This window comes from Varanus komodoensis, unplaced genomic scaffold, assembly GCF_004798865.1.
Source record: "Varanus komodoensis strain SLA01 unplaced genomic scaffold, ASM479886v1 scaffold33, whole genome shotgun sequence".
Taxonomy (NCBI): domain Eukaryota; kingdom Metazoa; phylum Chordata; class Lepidosauria; order Squamata; family Varanidae; genus Varanus; species Varanus komodoensis.
In genome coordinates, this window is record NW_025335817.1 from 8,872,436 (window position 1) to 8,895,865 (window position 23,430).

Consider the following 23,430-nt stretch of genomic DNA (forward strand, 5'->3'; position numbering starts at 1 on the left):
TTTCTGTTGGGCTTTTGAATGTCCTGTGATTCCGTTCTTTTTAAAAAAGAAACCCATTCTTTGGCCTCGATAAATGTTTCGATAACTGAGGTCATTGTGGGGCTGAAAGTGCTGCTACTCCAACCAGCAAAAGTTGTGGCTCTGAGCAGGGCCACTCAGCCACTGTGGGCAGATCATTTTTGGCACTCAGATCAGGAAATGGTGAAAAGTCCTCCTATGTCCCCCCCAGATTGATTCGAAGTTTTTAAAAGAGTCTGTGTCTGTGTCTGGCACAAAAGCATCTTTGCTTGCCCATTTTTAAATTGGGATCTTGCCATAAAATACAGCATGGAAAAAGGTGGCAAATGGTAGTTGGGTTAATATCACTCTGCCACGTGTGTGGACAGTAGAAGGGCCCCTGGTCCAAAACCTCTCCCTGCATGGGCCAAAGACACTTCTATTTATTCTCACCCCTTCAGCCCTGCTGTGGGGACCAAATTGCGGGTGCCATAAATCTGTTAAGAGTGCAGCCTCTCATAAAGCTGACTCAGTCCTTAGCTGGGGTCATTTTAAGTCAGATGTTTACCAGCTGCAATGAAGATGCCTGCTTAGCCTTGTTCCACTTAGGTTGTAACTTCATCCATATGCCGGCTTTTCTGGTCTTTAGGATAAACCTGCACTCAAAATGAAATAGACTTTTCAAGCCATCACTCGCTGAATATACCCAGAACACTGCTTGCTGATATTTCCAGATGGCTGCCAGTTAGTTTGCAAAATATTACTTTGCCCTTTGAAGAAGTAGCTATAAAAATATTACACATGCAAGGCACTTTGTGTTCACTCCATAGGGAAGCAGCTAGTGACAGGCAGTGGCTTAAAGCAGGTGAGAATATACGGGAGCTGGGCGTACAGGTAGCCTTGGTGCAAATCTTTATCTCCCTGTGATGCAATTTCTTGGAAAAAATGAGTAGCTGGGCTTAAGCTCCCCTGCTGAAAAGATGGGCCGCCTTTGCATTGCTGTTAATAGAGAATTGCTTGAGGTGGCTGGCCTCTAATCCATCACTGACATTCACTGATGAAGTTCCAGCAATGGGTTGTGAGTGTCTCTCTCCATGCTTGCCAGTATTTAAAAGCAAGAAAGAGTCCGGTGGCACCATAAAGGCTAACGCACTCATTCTGGCACAAGCATTTGTGAACACATAGAAATGTTCTAATAATAATAATAATAATAATAATAATAATAATAATAATAATAATAATACCGTGCCCCTTGTCAGAAACCCAGGCCTGATACATAGAAATGTTTTAATAACTAACTAACTAAATAAATAAAATGCACGTGTCCACGCACAGAACAAAGGTGCTAGTCAAGATGATCCTCTGTTTTGGCTGCAACCGCCTACCACTCACGACTGGCATAAGCTGCACTCATTCGCTGTGTATACCCTGAGTAGGAATAGCATGAGAAACCATCCTTCGGGTGCAATCCTACACCTGCTCAGTCAAAAAGCCCTACAACTCCCAGAATTCCCCGGCCAGAATGGAATGCGAGTTGTCTTGCTTGAATCTCCCATCAGCCACTGGTGGCCTTACATAACCTGCTAGCCACTCACTGCTGCCTGCAATGTATCAGTATAAGCTGCAATGCCAGCTTACTTTACAGGAGGCTGCTGGTGTTATTTATAGAAGATCAGATTCTTTTTAAACTCTCCTAAGCATTCTAAATTCTGTTTAAACGGGGCATGCAGTTTTCTAAGGAAATGTGACAAATTATTTCCTCTCCTTTTAACAAATGAGTTTGGGTACACTTCTGTCTAGACACAGTGGACCAATTATATCCTCCTTCCAAGCCCAGTGCTTTCATTGGAATTAGACCAAGGATAAATTTGGACTAACATCCTTTATCCAGAGAAAGATATTGCTGTTTCTCATTCAGCTCTTGCACTATCTACTCCTTTTAAGAGCCGGAGAATGTTACTCCTCAAGATAGTTCATGATGCTGCCGCAGCCCATTAGTGGAACTTTTGCAAGGCGCTGTGGCAGGCAAACCACAAGACTGGCACAATTTTACTGATAGCAAAGGCTGCTCACAGTTCGTAATGAATAATTCCATCGGCTTGAGGATATCAAAGTCGCCCTTTTGTGCATCACAGCCACTTCCTTTACTGATTGTCTTGCTTCGCTGAGTGCATTCATACGCTACATTTCTAGTTCTAATCTAAACCGTGTTGTGAAGGGTCAGGGATGAAGCTGGGGCTTTGCACGCTCCTTTCTGCTTTCCCCTCCCTTGCTCTGTCCTCTCCCTGTGCAAGGCTTAATAACTTGCAGTTTTGATCAAACCACAGTTTGCTGTTACACCTGGAATGGAAAGATGTTGCCATGGTTTTGCTACCAGATTGCAGTGAGCTGAGACCATCAGTGTGGGCTGTTGTGAGCAAATGTTTGGTCTCGGAGTCCTGGACTTGACCAAATAGTGTTAATGGACTGGCAGTTTTTCAGATCGCATGGCATGGTGGCCTATGGGTTAAATAACCCAAGGGATGTCAGACCTGAATGGGAGAGAATATTCTTTAGCTGCCTACAGTCAGGTCTGTCACAGGTCATTTAGCCTGTCATAAGAACCCCAGACTACTGGGTTTTTAGGGGTTGCACCATGCAGCAGTTTCCCCAGTGATAAGCCACGGGGTTAATTCCTGGGTGGTTTAACTCCTAAACAGTCCAGTACTGTGTTTTTCATGACATGCTAAGGAACCTGTGGTGGAGCTGATTATGGGTTATGGGTTGCATCTTGGGTTGACTTGCTGCATGTCCAAGAGGGTGGAGGGGACATCCCGTGCTGTGCTTACATTTCAGCCAGCCTAAAAGAAGAGCCCCGAAAAGTTCCCTAGGTAAAGGTCAAAGATGAGAGCAGAAAACTGTGGAGTCACCTGGAAGAATGTCCTGCATGATCTGTTGCATAAGCAGGAACTTTTCCTGTTATTGGCGTAAAAGACGGGACCATGTGTAATATGACTGTGCTGGGTTTTTTTTAAATCTGAATGCAAGAATAATGAGAGAACTGATTCCAGGGTTGGAGGTCATTGTGTTTTGCACATTGTGCTTTGGGTCAGGCATGCATGGTAGACTGAGATCTGTTGACTACTTTTTCGGTGGGGGCAAATTTCTCTCTAATTTGAGTAATCAGTACTTTGCAGAAATCTGGGCAGCCTTTGGAATGGAAGGTGTGCCTTTCCCACATCAGTCGCATAGGGACCTGCCTTGACAAAACAGCAGCAACAGCCTTGCCCGGATTCTGCGCTGTTTAGGTTGCACTGTGTCTTTCTTTGTGGGCAAAGTGACAGCTTGGTGGCCAAGGTTTCTGCGTTCCTGGCTCGTCAACAGCTACACCTAAGGCTCCCACCACTTTCTGTCGTATAAGAACTGCCTGTTACTTATTACTCTACAAATCTTTTCAGCTCTGTCAAAAGATCAAAACAGGTCTATTCTGTCTGAATAATGCACTAAAGGCAAATTGCTAGCTATTCAGAAAATTTTTCTTGAGCTTGCTTGATGGGTTGCCCACCGGACCGGAATCTGAGTTCATGAATACCAGCAGAGTCCTTATTGACCAGCCTTTGACCAGTCCAAAAGTAAAGTAATAATTTTTTGAAGTCTCCAGAGTAGGTGGAAAACTTAGCACAGATTCCTGCCAGGAAAATGCTTTGAATTTTGGGGAGCAAACCTAGAACTGGGTGCCATCTTTCAAGGGCTAATATGAATCATCCGTACAATGTGTGTGTGATATATTAACTCTTGTTAATTAATATGCATAGTTTAAAGCATTCACTTTTCTATAACTGGGTGGGGCTTCCTAAACTGCTTCAAAACAAGATTGGGAGCTTGTTGCAGCCTTGCGTGGGTGGGGGCCTCACCTTCACTGGCATCCCAGAGGTGTTGCGGGGCCTTCTGCCTCCTCCAGAGGGGAGGAGTCCCTTCTCTGCTGCACCTCATGGCCATGGACCAGTGGCTCAGAGCGATCTTTCCCTCCTGGTGCTCAGACAAGGTGATGCATAAGAGGCACCCCACCTTCCACAAGACATCTAGGTCTTCTGGCAGGTGATATCTCAGTGTTTGAGATGGAGAGCCATGCTCCCACTGTTCTGTGTGTGTAGGAGGTGTGACAGGTGAGTATAGCTGCTGTTGGAGCCATCAGGGTATTGTGTAGGGGGCAGACTTCCTTCTCAATCCCAGGCATCCCCAGGATGGAGAGTTGGGGAAGAACTAGGTCAGCTGCCAGAGGGGCTTTGGCCTCCAGAGCAACCCTAAACCCAGGCTGCGGCCTTTATATTTCACTGATCTTTGGGCATCTTGAGTGTCTTCACCAAATGGAGACACCAGCCTAGTTCCACAAAGGATTCTTAGCCTACACTAGATTCCTTTCACAAAGGATTCTTGACTTGCACTAGATTCTGAGGCAAATTCCATCAACTTTGTGCTTTGAGACCTCCAGTCTTGGGCTGCAACTCCTAGGCCGCCAAGCTGTGGATGGGTTGGTGTGTTATCCATTATTTGCCAGCAATTCACGGATCTGATGCATCCCACCAGTCTAAGTACCCGCACACATACACACGTGCTCTTTGCCCCTTCTAACTAGTGAGAACAGGATCTGTTTCAATTATGTTTGGCAGGGGGAGTAGGAAGAGATCTACAAGCTAAACTGAACTCTTTGCTCCATGGGTGCAATACTTTACCTTTCTTAATGCCTTTTTTATTGTAAGCCCCTGCAAGATAATTAATTTCCCCCTTATCTGCTGGCCACAAACTGACACTCAATCTGCTTTTATTTCTAGCACATGAAAATACAGTTTGGCTTCTATGAGAGATACACAGTGTGGCAATTCATTCTGTTTCCAGAGGATTAGATTAAATGGCAATTCTGGTTAATCCCCTGTCATCTGGCAGCTGTTGTTACTGCTGAAAAATACTGCATGCACGACTGTCTGCCTTCTTATGTCTCTGTGTGTATCCATTCTTGCAACCTGAGTTTTTGTGAGCCAATAATAGGAGTCTTCTGTTCTACAAACATTCATCATGAGCGGTGTGTGTATTTCCTCACTCCCCAATTTCAGTGATTGAATCAAAGACGCTGCAGGGAGACACTGGAGAACACAGTTTTGGTGCCTCTGGAACATTCGTCATTGAAAACACGACTGTTGAATTTCAGAAGGGCTTTGAAAGAGAAACTATAAAAATCCCAGGTCCTCTTGGTGCAGACTTCATTATCAAGGTAAGATGTGTACATTTAGCTTTATGGCCTTCTTTCCCCAGTCTAGAAAGCTTGACAATTGGCTGGCTGAAGAACAAGAAAGGATAGAAACACCCAACCGAATTAGGATTTACAAGGTCTCGGGTGCTTAGGCCCACTGAGCAAGTGGGACAAAGTCTGGCTGCAACCCAGGCTGACGAACCTCAGTCTGGCTCCACAAGGGTGGAAACTGGTGGCTTCTGTCAGTGAGCCAAGCTGTGCAGATGGCATAAATGCAGCCAGTCTTGGAGTGGATCCTGGCTTATCTGGTGCTCTGGTATCACCTGTGTCCTGGAGGGCCAGGAGGATTCTGGGTGGTTTGCCTTCATTTATGTATTTATTAGCCATCCATCAGCCAGCAATAACAGCCATCTTTTCTTGCTTCTATGGCCTAAACTTAGATTGGATACTTCTGGGAGAAGGGACTTGCCTGCTTGCGGTTTCTGTTTCGTTAGTGCACCCGCAGCGTATTCAAGGATGCTGCCACAACACCAGTACAGGGATGGGAGACCTCTTTGGGACGCCCTTTAACTTGCCCCACAACAGATTCCGGGAAAATATTCCCCTCCCATCACTCCAAATACATACATTCATTCCAGCTTCAGTGGCTACTAGTTTTTTTCCAGCTGCAATTCACGTTTGTTGCTAGTTGTGATGTCATGTCCGACCCATCACGACCCCATGGACAACATTTTCCAGGTCCTCCTGTCCTCCACCATCCCCCAGAGTCCACTCAAGCTCACACCGACTGCTTCAGTGACCCCATCCAGCCACCTCATCCGCTGCCGTCCCCTTCTCCTTTTGCCGTCAATTGTTCCCAGCATCAGGCTCTTCTCCAGGGAGTCCTTCCTTCTCATTAGGTGGCCAAAGTATTTGAGTTCCATCTTCAGTATCTGGTTGTTATCTTTTAAATCCCTAAAGGATGTTAAGGAATGAGATCCCGGTAAGTGGCCTGAGCAGAAGCGGTTCTTCGCCTGCCTCCACATATGTGGTGCCCTTTGTCCCAAGCCGTCAATGAGGGAAAAGGTTCTGCCCTACCAGGGAGGCAGTCTTTCAGGAAAGGAACCTGTTCCATTCAGGTGGCTTACAGGGATATTACCCCTTGACATCTTTTAGAGGTATTTGCTTGTTTACTATATATTCCACCTGTTTTAACATGGAACCTCAGTCATCTTACAGACCCCTTCTCCTTTCCACTTTATCCTCACAACAACCTGTAAGCACTCTGGGCTGAGCGTCAGTGACTGGCCCAAAGTCACCTGGTCAGATGCATGGCCAAGCAGGGACTGGAAGGGGGAAGCCCCGGGTCCCAGTGCAGTGCTCGAACCAGTATGCCCTGCTGGCTTTCACTGTATCAGCAACGTATAGTGACGTGCAGATGGTGAGAGGAAGGAAAAGGCCCCCTCTGTAGCATTGTCCAGAGTATGGAAGTCCACGGCAACCCTCAGTGCTGGTTGTGCCTCGTGTGCTTCTGCAGTCAGAGCCGCCCTCGCTTTTCAGCCACACTGGTGACAGAAGCGACAGCAACGCAGCAGTGCAGACGGCAAAGGCAAAGGGAGGCAGTGCTTGGCTTGAGAATGAGGCAGCTGCAGACCCACAGGTCTCGCTTCAAGAAATCAGTTAGGCACCATTTAAAAAGCAAAGCAATGGGATGGGCTGACTCATGTCTCTTATATCTTATACACATTTTGCATACCGGACCAGGAAGGGAGAGCTCAGACAAGCAACAGAGCAGTGGCACAGGAAGTATGAGAGTGGCGGGAGAGTTCAGGCACCATGCGGGAGACTCAAGGGGAGAAGACAAGACACCCGTAAACTCAGAACAGACGCACCTGAAGAACACAAACTGACACTTGGGGTGCAGACTGTTGCATGTTGAGACAGAAAAAAGCACTCTGAGCCCCAGCACTCCCCAGCCAGCCATTTTTAAAAAAATATTTTTGGTCTAAGTATGCCTCAGGTTGAACTCTAAACATGAAAATTGGGTGCTCCTTAGATGTTTATCAGCTTCTAATTATTTAGCTCCAACAAAACAGGAGAGGTGAAAGCTGGATAGGGAAGGAAGCTGACAGGAAGAAAATGATGTTTTCGAAACATGGTATTGGTGGAGAATACCCTGGACTGCTGGAAAGATGAACGGGATCCATCCAGCCGGAGCTTTCCTCAGAAGCACAAAGGACAAAACTGAAGATGTCATACTCCAGGCATATCATGAGAAAGCAAGACTCACTGGAGAAGACAATAATGCTAGGGAACATCAAAGGCAGAAGGAGAGGAAGAAGACCAAATAAGACATGGACAAACTCCATAAAAGAAGCCAGATAAACTAGAGTCCTTTTTTTCTTATTTCAGATATGTACAACAGCATAGTAGTAATTTAGCCTGTTGTAGTTTGGAAGGAAGAAAGAAAGAGTGCCAGCTGGTTTGAGAGTCTCTTTGCAAAATGTCTAAAAGATTGTGATGATACAATCTTTCATATGGTTTGTGTGTAGATGCTGTGCCCAGGTGGAATGGTGCTCTTTAATCCTGCCCTAATACCAGGAAAACAGATTTACTAGTTAAGAGGAATGTCTGCAGCTTGCCAGGATTTTAAACTCCTAATATTCTTACAGATTATACACCTCCTGTTATCCCCAAGATGCTAAGCCACATCGCAAATGCTTCCCTAGCAGTCACTTAAGTCCTGGAGTGCAAGAGGAGAAGCCATTGTTCAGCACAATTTACTACCCATAGTAGTCCAAATATGCAAGTGGGGTAACCTGATAGCTAGTTTAAATTGCTGAGGGAGTTTGGTTTGGCATGATGGGGAGAGGTTTTGCACAGGCCCAGCTCCACTTTAAACTAATTCATTCAGGATTTAAGATCTAGTGATTTCAGTGGGACTCACTCCCAACTGAGTGTGCATTAGGATCATGGCTTCAAACCCATTTGTTGAAAGAGGCGATCTGTAGGGTGCAATCGTATGCTTGTTTAGGCAAGAAAGAAAGATGCTCAGACTGGGGAATGCTGGGAGTTGAGGGACATTGTGTGGTTCAAGCATCTATAGGATTCTGTTGACGCCCCCCCCACCACACACACACACTCACATATGAACCCACAGTGTGGCAAAGATAGAATATTAAAATGTGATTAAGAACATTTTATTGGAACTGCAAGTCTAATAAACATAAGCTAGAGCACCTTGATGGCTAAGCACAAGAGCAACTTACTTCCACAGAGTCTCCTCAGGTGGAGAATCAAGACTCTTTCCAGCCCTTGCAAGCCAGGAGAAGGTGCTTGATGGACTGTCCTGGGTGCGGACGAAGGGCAGCCACTGCTCCTTGTCACTGGGGGCACCTGAAGCCTCGCAGGACAACCTCGGATGGCCCAAGCAGAGGGCCATGGCCATACGAGAGCAAACATTCAGTCAATGCGTGGACTCACTTTTCTCCTGCCCTGCTTTAAGGGGTGACCTAATAGATGGAGGGAACGACAGACCTAAGGCCCCCTAGGAAGCTGCTAGCCGTGGCAGTGCTATTCTTTGTGTGTTGGAGGACCTGCTGTGCCCCTTTCGCTGCAGGTAAAAGATCGCGTCTCTGGAATGGGTGCCCAGTGCGTAACCATAACCTCAGGGCTGCCCAATCCATATGGCCTCCTCTTCCCCACATGGCTTGGGTGCCCATGCAGGGGGCGCTCGCTTCATCCTCCAGATCCCTTGCATTGCGAAAGGGAAGGGGCCTGTGTCGTTTCTTCCACCACCCAACGAGTAAGAATGCCAGTGGGAAGCTGTGAATTAGGTCGGTGTTGTTGGCAGGAAGATAACAAATGCTCAGGCACCAGAAATGTGTGTTCCTCTGCGGTACTCCAGCTTTTCCGCTCACGTAATTTTATTCCCCCGTCCCTTTTGTCGCGCGGCTTTCTGCGCAGCGTGTTGTGCGTGACTTGTGCTGTGGCAGGCCGTAGAGTGCTGGTGCACTGTGTGCAAGTGTGCACTAATGGAACTCTCTTCAGGCCAGGTATACTGTCCCCAAAGACAGCGTGGTGCAGTTCTTTTTCTATCAACCCATCAGTCATCAGTGGAGACAGACGGAGTTCTTCCCTTGTACTGTGACGTGTGGAGGAGGTGAGTAATGCATGTGGCTCGGGAGATCTGTGCAGCTGTGGAGTTTAAGTGGCGGATTTACAGCGTTCTAACTGTGAGGGGGGTTTTTCTTTTCTTTTTTAATGCTATAAATGTGTAGTGTGTTGTAACAGTGGGTCCTTCCCTCTTTGCAGTTTTAAAAAATGTGTAGAGAGCCAACATTTGTAGCACATTAAGTTCTTATGGATACACTAGTGCTACACTTTGGGGTAGCTGTTATCAAAATTCAAATTGCAAGCATCCTCTACAAACTAAATGCAGCTGAAATTTGGGAAGGAATAATAAGAATTTATCTTTATGGAGAGGTAAGCGTCTTAGAGTATTGCAGCAACAACAGCACAGAGATGATCAGGTTTATTCTGCTCTTATCCTTTGCGGATGCTTATCGGTTTGCCAGAATGAATTCACAAGTATTTATGATGCCACAAGACTCTGCATTGCATTTAACTGCTTATAGTGCGTTTCATCATATAGCTTTTCAGCACTTTGAAACTGTCCTGAACGGGCAGTTACTGTTGCCATCCCTTATTACCTCTGGGGTTGCTGAGGAGGGGACAGCTTTGGGTGGCCTGAGGTCACTTTGGATGGAACTTTGCCGCATTGCAGGTTGTGACCTGCTTGCAAGCCACCTTTGATCTTTGTGGCTCCCTTGCTGTACCTGGAGTTCCCATCAGATCCGTTTCTCTTGTACTTGCCCATGGTGGGCTTGGCGCTTCCTTAGGGACAGCCCAACAGGAGGGCAAAATGCAGTGCTAACGGGCCATTCAGAGAAGGCGAATCCCACAGAGGCTTCTGGAATCTCTCTGTGAGCCTCAGGGGGATGCAGTCCCTTTGTGATGGGGGGGTCCCATTGGGTCGGGCCCCCTGGGCCCCTTTCAGCCCTACTATTCTATGGCCTCTTTAAGCCAGCCTTCCCCAGCCTGGTGCCCTCCAAGTGTTTTGTACCTCAGCAGCCCTGTCCAGCATGGCCAGAGTTCAGAAATGCTGAGAGTTGCAGTCCAAGCTATCTGGGAGGACATGCGGATGGTGCTTAGTGGAGGGTTGAGAAGAATTGCTCAGTTCTGTGGCTTTGGCAGAACAGCTTCATGAAGGCTGAGGCGAATCAGCAAGTCAGGCGCTTTCAAGGTGGGTGGCTGAGGTCAGGCCGTGTCTTCCCTGGGGTCTGGGTGTTTTTACTGGTAGGATTTCATTATGGTCAAAGGCATTCACTGAGTTCACACAGTACACCTGACCATTTGCTAATAATCTAGGGCTGGCTTGTTGTGTTCCCCGAACCCAATCAGAATAGGTAGCAAACCATGTTGCTAGGTTCAGACCACACAACAAGAAACCCCTTGTTTATAAGCCCTTCTCCCTCCCACCTGCTGGTGCAGCAGAGCACTGCCTCTGCCAGTTTAGCCCATGGTGAAGCATCATCTCGCTATGAGAGAGGAGACCAAAACCCGGAGGATCTTGGTTCAGTGTTTGCTTCTGGACTCTTGTTCCATTTCCGCCTGGCTTAAATATTTTCAATGTGAGGTTGTTGGATCATTGTCAGCTTCCATTTGCCTTCTTTCAACAGCTTATAAATGACTTGGATATATTTGGAGATGATTGTTTTAAAAACAAAATGGGGGGAGGAAATATGGCAAGATGAACTGCACCGTCATTCCCCACTTGGTGTTCTTCGACGTGCCCGTTCATGTTCTTTGCGGTGGACCACAAGGGAATTCAGAAAACCTGCGTGTCCCATAAAATGCAGCTGTATTTAAATAAGCGGTCGAAGTGTTGAATATTTAAGATTTTATGTTTCAACTTGCTTTTATTTTTCTTTTCGCACCAAGTTTTTTGCTGGCTCAGCAGAGCTGGCTTGTGTAGTCACATCAATGGCTCGGTGCTCAGCTCTTCTTTTCTAGTATTTATTCCCCTATGTGATGATAGTTTGGCTTAGCTAGGAGACCAATAATTGATCACTTTGATGTTGAGTTTTAGATCTCTTCTGTAGATAAGGCTTGATTTCTTGACTCCATTTTGTCTGCTTGCTTTCTTAAGAACCCATACAAAACATTCCCACCTTGCCTTCCAAGTGAAGGAGTCAGTTCCCGTGAATCAGCTTCTCCCTTTCCTCCTACCCTCGAGCCAAGAGACAGACTCATAGGTGCAATTTACACCAGTGGCTTTTTTCAGGGTTTCTTTCTTCCCTTTCCCATCTCCCTTTGCTCTGCTATGAGGAATCTTGCTAAAAATATTTGTGGCTTTTGTAATGTTTAAACTCAGCAGCGTTTTTGGATCACTTCCTCCTAGCTTCCTGATTGAATTGTTTCTGGTGCTGCTCTTGGAGCCGCAGAATGCATACCTTGCCTAATGGTGCCACAGAACACGATTCGGGGATACAGACACAAAGATCATGGGCATTCCCAAAATTTGACAGCTCCACTTTCTTTGCATTTCCCCTGCTGTCAGGACTGTGTTTGCAGGCAGGTCTACATATTCTGAAAGGATTCAACTCCTGCATTATCACTCGCCTGGAGGCCAAAGGGGGTGTGGGGAATTACAAGGAATGAGCCATAACAGTAGACTGGAATGTCTCAGATGATACTATGAATGTGCAAAGATTTTATTCAGTCTGCATGTTGAAATAAGGCAACTCCGATTTACTCTGTTATCCTCACTTTTTGAATTTATCCAAAATTTGGCAATCCAGTTCCTGCCTCCAAAACATTAAACAAAAAGTGCTGAGGTTAAAATGTATTTAAAAAACCCTGTATTTTAACATGAAAGGCTTATACCAATATGTCTCTTAGGATTAACGCATACAAAATTTGCATTTTGCAGAAAAGCATAGTTTAAAACATGCAACTTTGTGCAGTCTTTTTTTAAAAGGAAAAGGAAAATTGTGAAGACAGATGAGGAAATGGGATGGAGCACACTTTTGGATGAATACATACAAAATTGCCAAGTGCAGGAACAGACAGACCCAGTATCCCGGTGTTTTCTATAATCGGATAGCTGAGAGTACTGTCAGTAGAACTTGAGAACTCTGGGGGTTAGGCTGAACAGTAACCGTGTGTGCGTACAGGGAAGGGATCGGCTCCCCTTGCTGTTTGGTGCCACCCATGCATTGTGTTGCAAATGAGCAACTGATTGTTGCACTGAAATAGCATGGTACCCAAGTACCCTTTTAATGACCTTGGATCTTCTAGGAAAAAATGTTTCACTTGCTGTCCAAATCTGACTCTTCTCCATCCTTTCCAGCTTTTGGTTTGTCAACAAGCCTCTAAGGCAGCTGATCATAAAAGAGAATTGCTCGTTATTGTTATGTTTGCATCCTGCCTTTTGTCCTCTTACAAGGAACCCAAAGCAGTTCGCATGGTCCCCCTCCTCTTCTCCATTTTATCTGTGAAGTTGGTTAGGTGGACAAGCAGGGGCTGGCTCAAAATCACCCACTGAGCCCATGCAGGAGTAGAACCCAGACCTCCAAATTCCCAGGGCAACCCTTGAGCCACCCAGAATGCCCAAAGAATGACATGGCTGAGATCCGAAGCTGCTCCTCCGTTCACAGGGGGAGGGGTAATTCCTTTTGCTCTCCTGCTTGATGGCATTATCCCCCATATCCTGCTCTATTCTCAGTGGTTCCCCCAGCCAACAAGAGCAGATTTTCAGTTGCTGCTGGGGGCAGGGGTGTTGCAGAAGGGAAAGCTTAGAAAGCCCTATTCTAATTTTTGTTAGATGGGGGATACAAGGAGATCCAAGCCAATATTAATTGTAATTGTGAGCCATCCAGAGGTTCTGTGGCACAACTGGGCAGCATACAAATGTTTCAAACAAACAAACAAACAAATAAGATGGTGTAAACAATAAGCAAGCCAACAAACGCGCAAAGCCATGGTGTCTGATCAAAGCACGAGGGACAATTATGTGCAACCTCCTCTCTCGGGCCCTTTGATATGACTACCTGCTCTTCCATCCACTGCTCTTTAAAGGCCATGCACAGATTGCAAAAGCTGGTCCATCAGAGGAGCGCCTCAGGTTTTGTAAATCCGTTCAGCTCTGTTAAAAGGTGTTTGAGCTTTGCGGCATGGAATGATGGATGTACGTGCTGTAGTTAGCATACGTGGGATCCATGTAGGCAACAGTTTTAATGCTGCCCTGCTTGTTGGCTGAGAGACCTCTTGATGAGATGGAGTCCTCCAGAGTCATAGGGCTCAGCTACTAAGAGGCCGTGGAATGTGTATGACTGTTCCAAGGTTTGTCAAGTTGTCATTGGCGGGAGAGGCTTTGGGACCCATGGGGCCCTTGTGCTGTGGGTGAAATCTTAGTTGACTGCGTACACGAATGCCACGTGCACATGGAAATACTTGGGAGTGTTTTTCGCAAATGGTACATTTTATATGGATCTCACCTGGGAAAGGTATGAATGGGGCATGCATGGGAGACGGGAGGAGGGACAGACACAGAGCAGGGACTGCACCACGTAACTGGGGGATGGATGGCTGTTTCCGTTTGTTAATATTCTCCCCAACGCCCCCACATAGGTTACCAGCTGAACTCCGCAGAATGCCTGGATATCCGTTCGAAGCGAGTTGTGCCAGATCAGTATTGCCATTACTATCCTGAAAATAAGAAGCCCAAGCCCAAGCTGAAGGAATGCAATATGGATCCATGTCCTTCGAGGTTTGTATTACAAGTGTATGCATGGGAGTTGGTATTTAGGGCACGGAGGCCTGGCTAAATCCCTTTTATTTATAACTGGCAAGATGACAGTCATTGCGGTAGCAACAGAAGGCAGCAACTGGGCGTTGTGAATTACAGAGCCCCCACCACACTCCCGTGGCACCCTCCCACCTTCATCCCGCAGAGGAGTTGGTCTGCTGCTCCTGTAAACCCCCAGTCTTTATGGGAATTGTACTGTAACACCTCTGGGAAGAACCATGTAGGGGAAGGCTGCACTGTGGGGTCCCCTATTAATGGGACTGGGTCACAGAGTGTCAGAGGTAGACCGGTCCTTCCGGGATTTCCCCAAGCCTGTCACCTGAAGTGTGAGCTGTGCCTTTTCCATACTCCCATGGTCACTCACCCTGTGGGACTCCCATCACCAAGGGACGGAACAGGGGACGCACCCCAGAAGGTGGCTTATTTATTATTTCACGATGCACTCCAGCTCCTCTCAAGACACTCTAGCATGCCCCCAGTGTTCAGTTTCAGAACCACTGGCCTACCTTATGCCAAGGTTTCCTATTCATTGCTTTCCGTTTGATCTGCTAGGCTTTAATTTTTTGTGAGGCGTATGGGATTCAATAAAAGAAGCCAGTGCGATGCAAAGGAAAGATGCTTGTGGTGCAAAGACCACATGGACCTGCTGCCAAGTTCCTAAAGGCTGCAGTAGCATACACAGACCATATTGAATTGCAGAATGACATTTAAGGCATGCGAGCTGTTGGACCGTCTGGTGCTGTTTCCTGGCTCTGCTCAAGTATCTTAAAATAACACCACAGTATCTAGCCCAGAACCTCACATTAAAATGCCAGCTGGCAGGGCCGGAGAGATATCCAAGAAGAAGAAGAAGAAGAAGAAGAAAGGAAATGGTTTGGGTAGATTTCATTTCCTAGAACTAAACTGTCCTGTTTCCTTTAATCCCAGCTGAGATGCTCCAAACTTGCTAGATCTGCTCTGGCAAAATTTGGCAAAATTTGAATACAGATCATAAAGGTTACAGAATCCTTTGGAAGTATGATGGGGGCTTTTGGGGGAGTATGAAGCATGCAACACTGGCAGTTCCCACTAATATTAGCGCAATAAACAGTGCTCAGGTGGTACAGAGTAGATGTTCTGCTTTGCTAGCACGCCTTTTCGTAGGTGTCAGGGCCAAGCCAGGGGTGCCTGTGAGCATGCCCACATCAGTCGCTGGAACTGCAGCTTGTAGTGTTTCAGGCCGAGAACCTATCCTAGTGACCAGGCAGGGTACAAAGGCTGCCCCTTCGATTCATCCCAGGGCTGCCCAGAGCGTTTGGATATCCCTCTTTCCTTCTGTGCTCAAAGAAGGCTCTGAGACCTATACGTATGTACAGGCCTGGCAGTACTACGGACTCATATTGCAACATTTATATGTGAAAGATTTGTGCAGGGATAAGTGGGAAAGTCGTCTGGCTTGCATTTCAGTTGCATTTCATTTACCCAGTTCACACTGTCTGAACACAAACACAAACCAGGAACCAGTGGGAAATAGGTGCTTTTCCAAAGTTTAGTTCACACACAAAACATGCATACCATTGGGAAAGAGTGCACCAAAAACATATTTTCGAAACTAATAATATTTGGAGAAATGAGCACAAAAGACTTCCATGATGGGGGGAATGCTTGAAAGACGTGTTCCTTTGAAAAAGTGAGCACAAACATGGGAGGAAATTGTGCAAAACCATATATTTTAAAAATGTATAAACTGAGGATTTTTTGTGTGCAGACTAACAAAATACAGTCAGGTGCAGAAATGGGAAAAAAAGTAGCAGTAGGAAAGATCCTGCATCCAGTAGAAAATTGTGCTTGATAGATATGTCCGTCCCTACAGCTGTTAAAGAAAGAGAGGCCAGGTGTCTGCCCCAAGAACTTACTATCGGGAAATTGCTCCAAATGAGACAAACAAGGGAAGGTGAGAAGAAATAAAAGCAAGGATGATACAGGAAGACGTGATGTATTTCAGTTACGCATACCTAGGCTTAGTTGCAGGAAAAACTATTTGGGTGCTAAGGTTGTTCATGGGGAAAATGTGCATTTTGAGGAAGGAACAGCAGTGGCCTCACAGGGGCACCGGGACCATGGGGAAGGTGGACCGTTTCGTGAGGGAGCTGGTCACAGCCTCAGTCCACAGAGGCCCTGGTGGTGGATATGAAGCATCCACATTCCTTTGCAGGGTATGGGCAGCTCGACTCTCTTACTGGAAACCTGTTGCAGAGAACTGTGCTGGCCTGTCTCAGGCCAGGCTGTGCTCGATGCTGGTTGTATAGCGTGTAGCTGAGGGTGGTCTTTCTTCCTCTGTATTAGCATGCCCTGTCCTGAGTCAGACGGAGGCCTCAGTGCTCTGTGGGGGAAGCGAGAACCCACCTCCCAATTGTTTCCTGAAGCCTCTTGCCCCACATGCTGCTTCACGGGGCTGACCAAGGGGAGAAAAACCTCAGTTGAGTCTAATGACTAGCTTTCCCTTTTTTAACCCCCACACGGGGGGGGATGAGATTTGGGGGGGGGGGATCTCCAGGGGGAATGGAGCACCATGGCCCTTATCCGACTCAGACCTGCCTGTGCTTCCATGAGAGTAAAAAGTACAGCAAGCCTCAGCTGCACACGACATGGTTCAAATAACCTTTTGTTTCCCAAAACTCTGGTGAGGGCGGGGGGGGGGAGTGTGTGTGTAAGTGAATTTGTATAACATGGAGAAAATAATTATCTGGTGTCTGGGAAATAACTTTGCAACCGCTTCTTTACTCACAGTGATGGGTTTAAAGAGATCATGCCGTACGATCACTTCCAGCCACTTCCTCGGTACGTATGACATCCATGCAAGGGGGGTGGCAGCGGCTGTGACAAGCACCCCAGTCATGGCAAGGTGCGGTGTGTCTCGTGCCGTGTCCCCGGCATCTCCAGGCAGGGCTGGAAAACCCCCTGCCTGAAGCCTGGGGGCTCTTCCAGCTGGTGTTAAACTGCAGGGCTAGATGGACCCCCCATCTGACTCATATCAGGTGGCTTCCCATGTCCCTGCAGTGTAGTCGATTGGTTCTAAAACTGTGTAATCCTTCAGTGTGTTATATATCACACTGATCATTCCTTTAGGTTAAGCTAATGAAAGGAGTGCCGCAGATGAGCACATGAATCAGGGGCGATGGAGAAATCATTAGCCGTATGCTCTGTGTTGGCTGGTTTTGATCGTGTTAGTTTGGTTTAAATGTCAACACTCGATGTACCGTAAGCTTCACATTTGGTTTGTGTATAATGTGATTAATTTACTCTGAGTGGAGAGTTATGTGAATTATTTCAGGCAAGGAGCGCTCTTGACTCGCCTCCTGAAACTTGGGGAGCAGCTATTTAACTTTCCCCCTTGGATTTATAAGTTTCTGCTCCATCTGCTCTGTGTTTGACTTCTTTACAGTACCTCTGCTGCTCCCAACAAAGGGCTTTAAGTGGGAGACTCTTGCTGATTTCAACTCGTGCAGTGGGTGTAATTGGCTTGCCTCTGTTTTCCTGAGCCGTTACCAATTGTAATATTAAAAAATGCTTTAGACTGGAATGTTAAATATTTGCTTCTTCCTTTGATTTGCCAGCAGAAAAATATGTTGATTAAAAATGGGCTGTGGCATGCAGTATATTTTCATTTCTTTTGGTCAACATCCAGATGAGTCTCCATGTTGGGAATAAAACATGCATTTTGTTATGTTTCCATAGCAGTACCAGCATCTCTTGGATTGCAGATTCAAGGGTCAGGAAGCTACTGTTTAGATATCTAATTACTGGTACTTGTAGCCTGCTCTTCCTTCGAGCAGGAGAACATTATCCTATTTTATCCTCACAACAGCTCTTAGCCAGGGGTGTTGAATCTCTTTCAGTCAAAGGCCCAGTTCAGTTTTGGAGAAATTCTCAGGAGCTACATTCTAGTAGTGAGAAGGGCCAGAGTACCAAATAGACCAGCATGTTTTGACTTGTCATTAGTCCTGATAACTAGGCCTTAGGAGAGGCATTTGAGCCTCTAAAAGTGTGTGTTTGTGTGTGCATGGGCACATATGCAAGGAAATGGTCAGAAGCCAGAAAACCACCAAACCGTTTGGCAGGGAAAGGGGTGGGATTAGGGGAAGGGAGTGTGCCCGTCTGATAAATCCCAGAGTAGGCCTGAGGCTCTGCAGTTGCACTTTAGGTGGATTCCAAGATCAATTGATGAACTTACTAAAGAAGTGGCAAGTTTAATCTGGTTTCTGCCCATCTAATCACTGCAGCATACTGATGGACAGTGAAATACTGGTTCCATGATGCAGAATTAGACTGCTAGAATTAGACAGGAGGAGGATGGGAAATGCAAATTTGTCTGTTTCATGTATTCATTCCTGAATGTGTGAATTCCAGGTATGTTTGCATCACTTTTTCCGAAGCACTTAACATAAGTGCCCAAAACCAAATGCAGTGCCATAAAAATAAAAATTGGGATGAAAACCTTTGAGATCCAACCCTTCAAACATTCATAAAAAGCTATTGGAATTGAAGCAGAGTATGAATGTCTGCACTGCCCATCAAGGCTAGAGCTACTCCCGTATCTTTTTGGAGGAAATTCTACAACTTGTCTAAGGATTGTAGTGGTCCAGATCCCAGACCGTTTGCTGCCAGACCCTCTGCCTAAGAAACATCTCCACTCCTGAATCCACAGAAATATCCTTAGAGGGGAATCTCCCTCTAGAGAGTAGGAAGAAGGGAAGGCAGGCTGACTCGACGCCAAACCTTGGAGTTGCCATTCAGCCTATGAGCAGATCTGAAGAAGCTTGGATCTGCTCATGAACTCACAGCTGTGATTCTCCCTCCCACTGGAAGTGGCAAATACAGTTGGAAGCAATTCATTAGCTGCAGATTTGGACTCGGTTGTCTTGCTTTAGCTCAATATGATCACATCTCAAGGCATAGAAGTCTTCACAAAATGGAATATGATAAAGCTAAACTTGCATAAATGCAATTTTGAAGCGCTAAAAAACTGAAATTCCTTGGGCCTCTTTCCGTTCTGAGCAAATATGCTATGGCTGGAGCGAGAGGCAGCTGAGGAAGCAAGGTGGAAGTCCAGGTGGTTCTTGTCAGTGCACCCTGGCCAGGGTGTGGCCCCTCTGCAGGGCCCTGTCCTGGGCCCCTGCCTTGAGTTCTGTTTCCATCATCTTGGGGTGCTTCCAGAAGGACACCTCCTAGTCGTGCCAGTCAGAACACATGATCTGGGGATCATTGAGACATGAGGATATGATGGCTTTGTTTCTCTGCAGCCCCACACTGCATGATTTGCCCAATTACCAGTGAAATACATGATGGCCAAGGGCTCAACACGCTCTGGGTTGATTTTGAAGCCCCCCTCCTGACAAGCCATCTTGCCAGGTTGGAGTGACACTGCACTGGAAGCTGTGTTGCGTGTGGGGAATGAGACAAAGAGGCAAGGCAGGCCAAGAGAACGGTTGGATGGGGTTGTGGGAAGAAAAGTGATGGAAAAAGCAGTGGGGAAAGCACAGAAGAAAATGGAGATTGCTGGACACCCTGGAAAATTCTCTATTTGAGGCAGACTATTGTATACTAAAAGTCTGGTCTGGAAGGACCCCTGGATTCCAAGTCTTCAGTGGTCCTTCTCCAGCAAGAAAATTTTCTCCAGAATCTTTTCCCGTAGGCTCTAAAATTTTGAGACTCTGGGCAGCTGAATCTGGTTTGAAGTCATTATACAAGAGAATGTAATTGGAGGGCTTTGAAGGAACCTATTAGTCATGCAGTCTGCAGATTATCCTGTTTTCCGTAAGGATTTCAAAGGGATGGATTTGTGGGAACTCACAGAGTCATCTGATAAAGCAGCATGACATTCTGGGGTTCAACAAGGGGAGCAGGTGTGGCTCAGAGGGCAGAGGGCCCCAGGGGCATCCTTGGCGTTTCCAGGTAGGGCAGGAAGGATCCAGACTGAAACCTGAGAGAGTTGCTTCCTGTCAGTATCAAGGATACTGGGCTTGATGGGCCAAGGATTTGACGTAGGATAAGGCAGCTTCCAGTGTTGCTAATAGGTTTGCTTACTGGCATCATAGTTTGCATCTAGAACCTTGACAAAATTTGGACTCGCTCATTTTGTTGTGTTTCCCCACCCTCAATCCTCTCACCCAGCTGGGAACACAACCCATGGACTGCGTGTTCGGTTTCATGTGGAGGCGGAATTCAGAGGAGGAGTTTTGTGTGTGTGGAGGAGACCATGCACGGAGAAATCTTGCAAGTGGAAGAGTGGAAATGCATGTATGCCCCCAAACCCAAGATCATGCAAGCGTGCAACCTCTTCCATTGCCCCAAATGGGTTGCTTTGGAGTGGTCACAGGTAAGTTAGCAACTCATGTCATGGAAAATGCCTCTGTCCTCAGAATACACAAATATTATAAGGATATATCGGGATTAGTTTGGGGAGTTGTGCATGTGGTTCCACCCTCTTGCCCATGCAGCGAAAGGTGAAGGATTTTGGGAGGTGCAACTCTGATGCACTTTATTTGGAGGGCCACAGATTGCCTTCTAGAACATTATCAAGGTGGAACAAACATTCATGCACCCTGCAGAGCACCTTACAATGTTTCTTGGAGTTCAAGATATTGGGCAAACATGCCAAAGAGTAGAATTTGCAGCATGAGGGTGGTGGCAGTGTTCTCCAGTGAATGGACAGTGAGATTTCACCAGGTATGTCTACTGTATGTCCATAGCACCAGCCACTTTTCTGTTGTAAAAAATATCCAAGCAGTGGCAGGAAAGCCTCAGGGGAATAGCCTGTATCTGTACCTTTACTTCTGTTTCATCCGTTCATCAGTGAGAGGCACAAGGCTGATTAATCTGCTGGAGATTCATTGGCAAGTTTGGCCGCCCTAACTTTTTGCCCTGCCATGTTGCTTCCTTTTAGTGCACCGTGACATGTGGCCGAGGGTTGCGTTACCGAGTGGTGCTGTGCATGGATCACCGGGGTCAGCACACAGGTGGCTGCAATCCTCAGTTCAAGCTGCACATCAAAGAAGAGTGCCTTGTGCCAGTCCCGTGTTACAAGCTCAAAGGTACCTGGAATTGTGATTAAAGGCAATGGGTGGGAGGTCATGGATCTGATGCAAGGCATCTTTCCTAAACAAAGAGGCTTCCTCTGCTGGTGGCAGGACTCCTTGCACTGGTGGAAAGGAAATCTTGGATCCAACCACCGACTGGGTGGAAAAGCACCTAGGTACTTTGGGATATTTTTCTGTGTCCAGTCCTTTCTCTGTGTTCCTCCCCCAACCCATTTCTATGGCTCTGTTGGGCCATCTTGAACATCAGATTCAAGGATTCTGCACACGCAAAGCCTTTCTTTACTGTATTCTCAGTATGAGTACTGCTCAGGAATGCCCTTCAAATTTCCTATAGACCTGTGAGTCCCAACCTTGGGTATGTGTATCCCCAGGAGTGTACACCAGGGCATTTGGAAGAGTGCAAAACATGTGTTGGTGTTTTGAATGTGAATATATGTGCACTGTTTGTTTGCCTTATTATTCCTTTGCCTTTTAATCCCATTATTGGCCTGCCTATTTACAGTTGCATCATATAAACTTGAAATAGCAGCAACTGTATCAATCATCATCATTGTCTACAGAGCAGTTTACCAACTTTCAAGAAGTGTTTACACCAGATCTCAGTATATGCGCCAAGCTTGGGCCCTTCAGAGGCTTCATACTGCCGGCCAATCAAAGGGCAGACTCTGCTGTTTCATCCTCCCTTTCTTCCTTTCTGCACCGGACTCTGATGCCTGAATGAGCACCACAGTCCCAGGCAGTTTAATAGAACAAGGTTCCATTCTCAAGCAGGTCCTGCAGGGAGCTCAGAGTCCTTGGTGGATAAACGTGGTATGGCTGATCTTTTGTCAGTCTTTCCAGGTAAAGTGAGGTTCTGAGTTCAAGGTGCAGAGTTCCTGACAGGAGGGGTGACTAATCATGACCAATGCCGGTGCATTTATTTACATATTTCATTTTTATACCAAGCAATAGCCGAGGCTCTCTGGGCAGTTAACAAAAGTTAAAAACACACAAACGACAAAAATTGACATGTAACAACAAAAACCACAGCAGTTCCAACTGAATCAGCATAAAGGCATTGCAGCAGTACAGAATAAAATGCCATATTAAAACTAAAGTTAAAAGGTTAAGCTTTTAAAATGCTGGTAAAATAAAAGATTTTCACTGGGCACCAAAACAAAACATGAAAAAGAAAGAAAAAAGGAGGCACCAGACACGTGTCTTTGGGGAGCACATTCCATAGCTGGGATGGCACAGCCAAAAAGCCCTTCTCCTAGTAGCTCCTACTTCACTTCCTTGGAGGGGGCTGCGGAAAAGGATCCCTGAAGATCACCTCTGGGTCCAGGTAGGTATATATGGGAGGAGGCGATCCTTCAGATAACCCGGCCCCAAGCTGTTAAGGCTTTGCATGTTAGTGCCAGCACTTTGAATTGGGCCCAGACTTCAATTGGCAGTCAGTACAGCTTGAGAAGGATGGGCATAATGTATTTTCAGAAGCCAGATCCCATTAACAGCCTGGTTGCCCTGTTCTGGATCACTTAAAGTTTCTGGACCATTTTTAAAGGCAGCCCCATGTACAGCGCATTGCAGTAATCCAAGCAAGAGGTTACCAGGGCATGGATAAATGTAGCTAGGCGCTCTCTGTCCAGAAAGGGTTGGAGCTGGTATATCAGTTTAAGCCGATAAAAGGTGTTCCATGCACAAGTCCACTTGTGCCTCAAGGGACAACTCCAGAAGCACCTCCAAAGTGCGAACCTTGTCCTTCAGGGGAGTGCAGCCCCATCCAGAACAGGCTGAACATCCCCCAACTGGACAGATGGACCACCCACTGACGGCAGCCCCTTCTTGTCTGGACTGAGCCTCAGCTCGTTGGCCCTCATCCAGTCTACTGCCGTGCTCAGACACCGATCCAGGGAGGCCGCTGCCTCACTTGGCCTTGAGGGAAAGGAGAGGTGCAGCTGAGTGCCATCTGCATATGGTGTCGCCTCAGCCCATCCTCGGGTTAACCTCGCCCAGTGGTTTCATGCAGTTGTAAAGCAGCACAGGAGCTATTTCGGAGCCCTGCGGTACCCACAGCATCACTGCCATGGCACAGAGCAATCATCTCCCGGCATTACCTTCTGCAACGGGCAGGTCAGGTGGGAGCAGAACCACTGCAATGCAGTGCTTCCCACTCCTAGCCCAGCCAGCCTGTCCAGAAGGATAAAACTGTTGATGATACTGGAAGCCACTGAAAAGTCCAGGAGTATCAACAGGGTCGCACTCCCCAGTTTTCTCCCAGCAAAGATTATCCCACA

The 23,430-nt window shown here is 46.7% G+C and overlaps 1 protein-coding gene across 7 annotated transcripts in view; it reads left to right on the forward strand.

Annotated features, from left to right (window-relative positions):
* The window catches only part of ADAMTSL3 (ADAMTS like 3), a 245,472-nt gene that overhangs the window by 146,240 nt on the left and 75,802 nt on the right, over positions 1 to 23,430 (forward strand). For 6 of the 7 annotated variants that reach the window (XR_006415544.1, XM_044438722.1, XM_044438720.1 and 3 more), the window contains 6 exons: positions 5,088 to 5,245; positions 9,254 to 9,365; positions 13,898 to 14,036; positions 16,845 to 16,895; positions 20,229 to 20,433; positions 21,001 to 21,148. Coding sequence is in view for 6 of the 7 variants with exons in the window: in XM_044438722.1 (XP_044294657.1) it covers positions 5,088 to 5,245; positions 9,254 to 9,365; positions 13,898 to 14,036; positions 16,845 to 16,895; positions 20,229 to 20,433; positions 21,001 to 21,148 (813 nt within the window). In the remaining variant the exon portion in view is untranslated. The remainder of the gene's footprint in view (positions 1 to 5,087; positions 5,246 to 9,253; positions 9,366 to 13,897; positions 14,037 to 16,844; positions 16,896 to 20,228; positions 20,434 to 21,000; positions 21,149 to 23,430) is intronic. The other variant, XM_044438721.1, reaches the window with a different exon arrangement.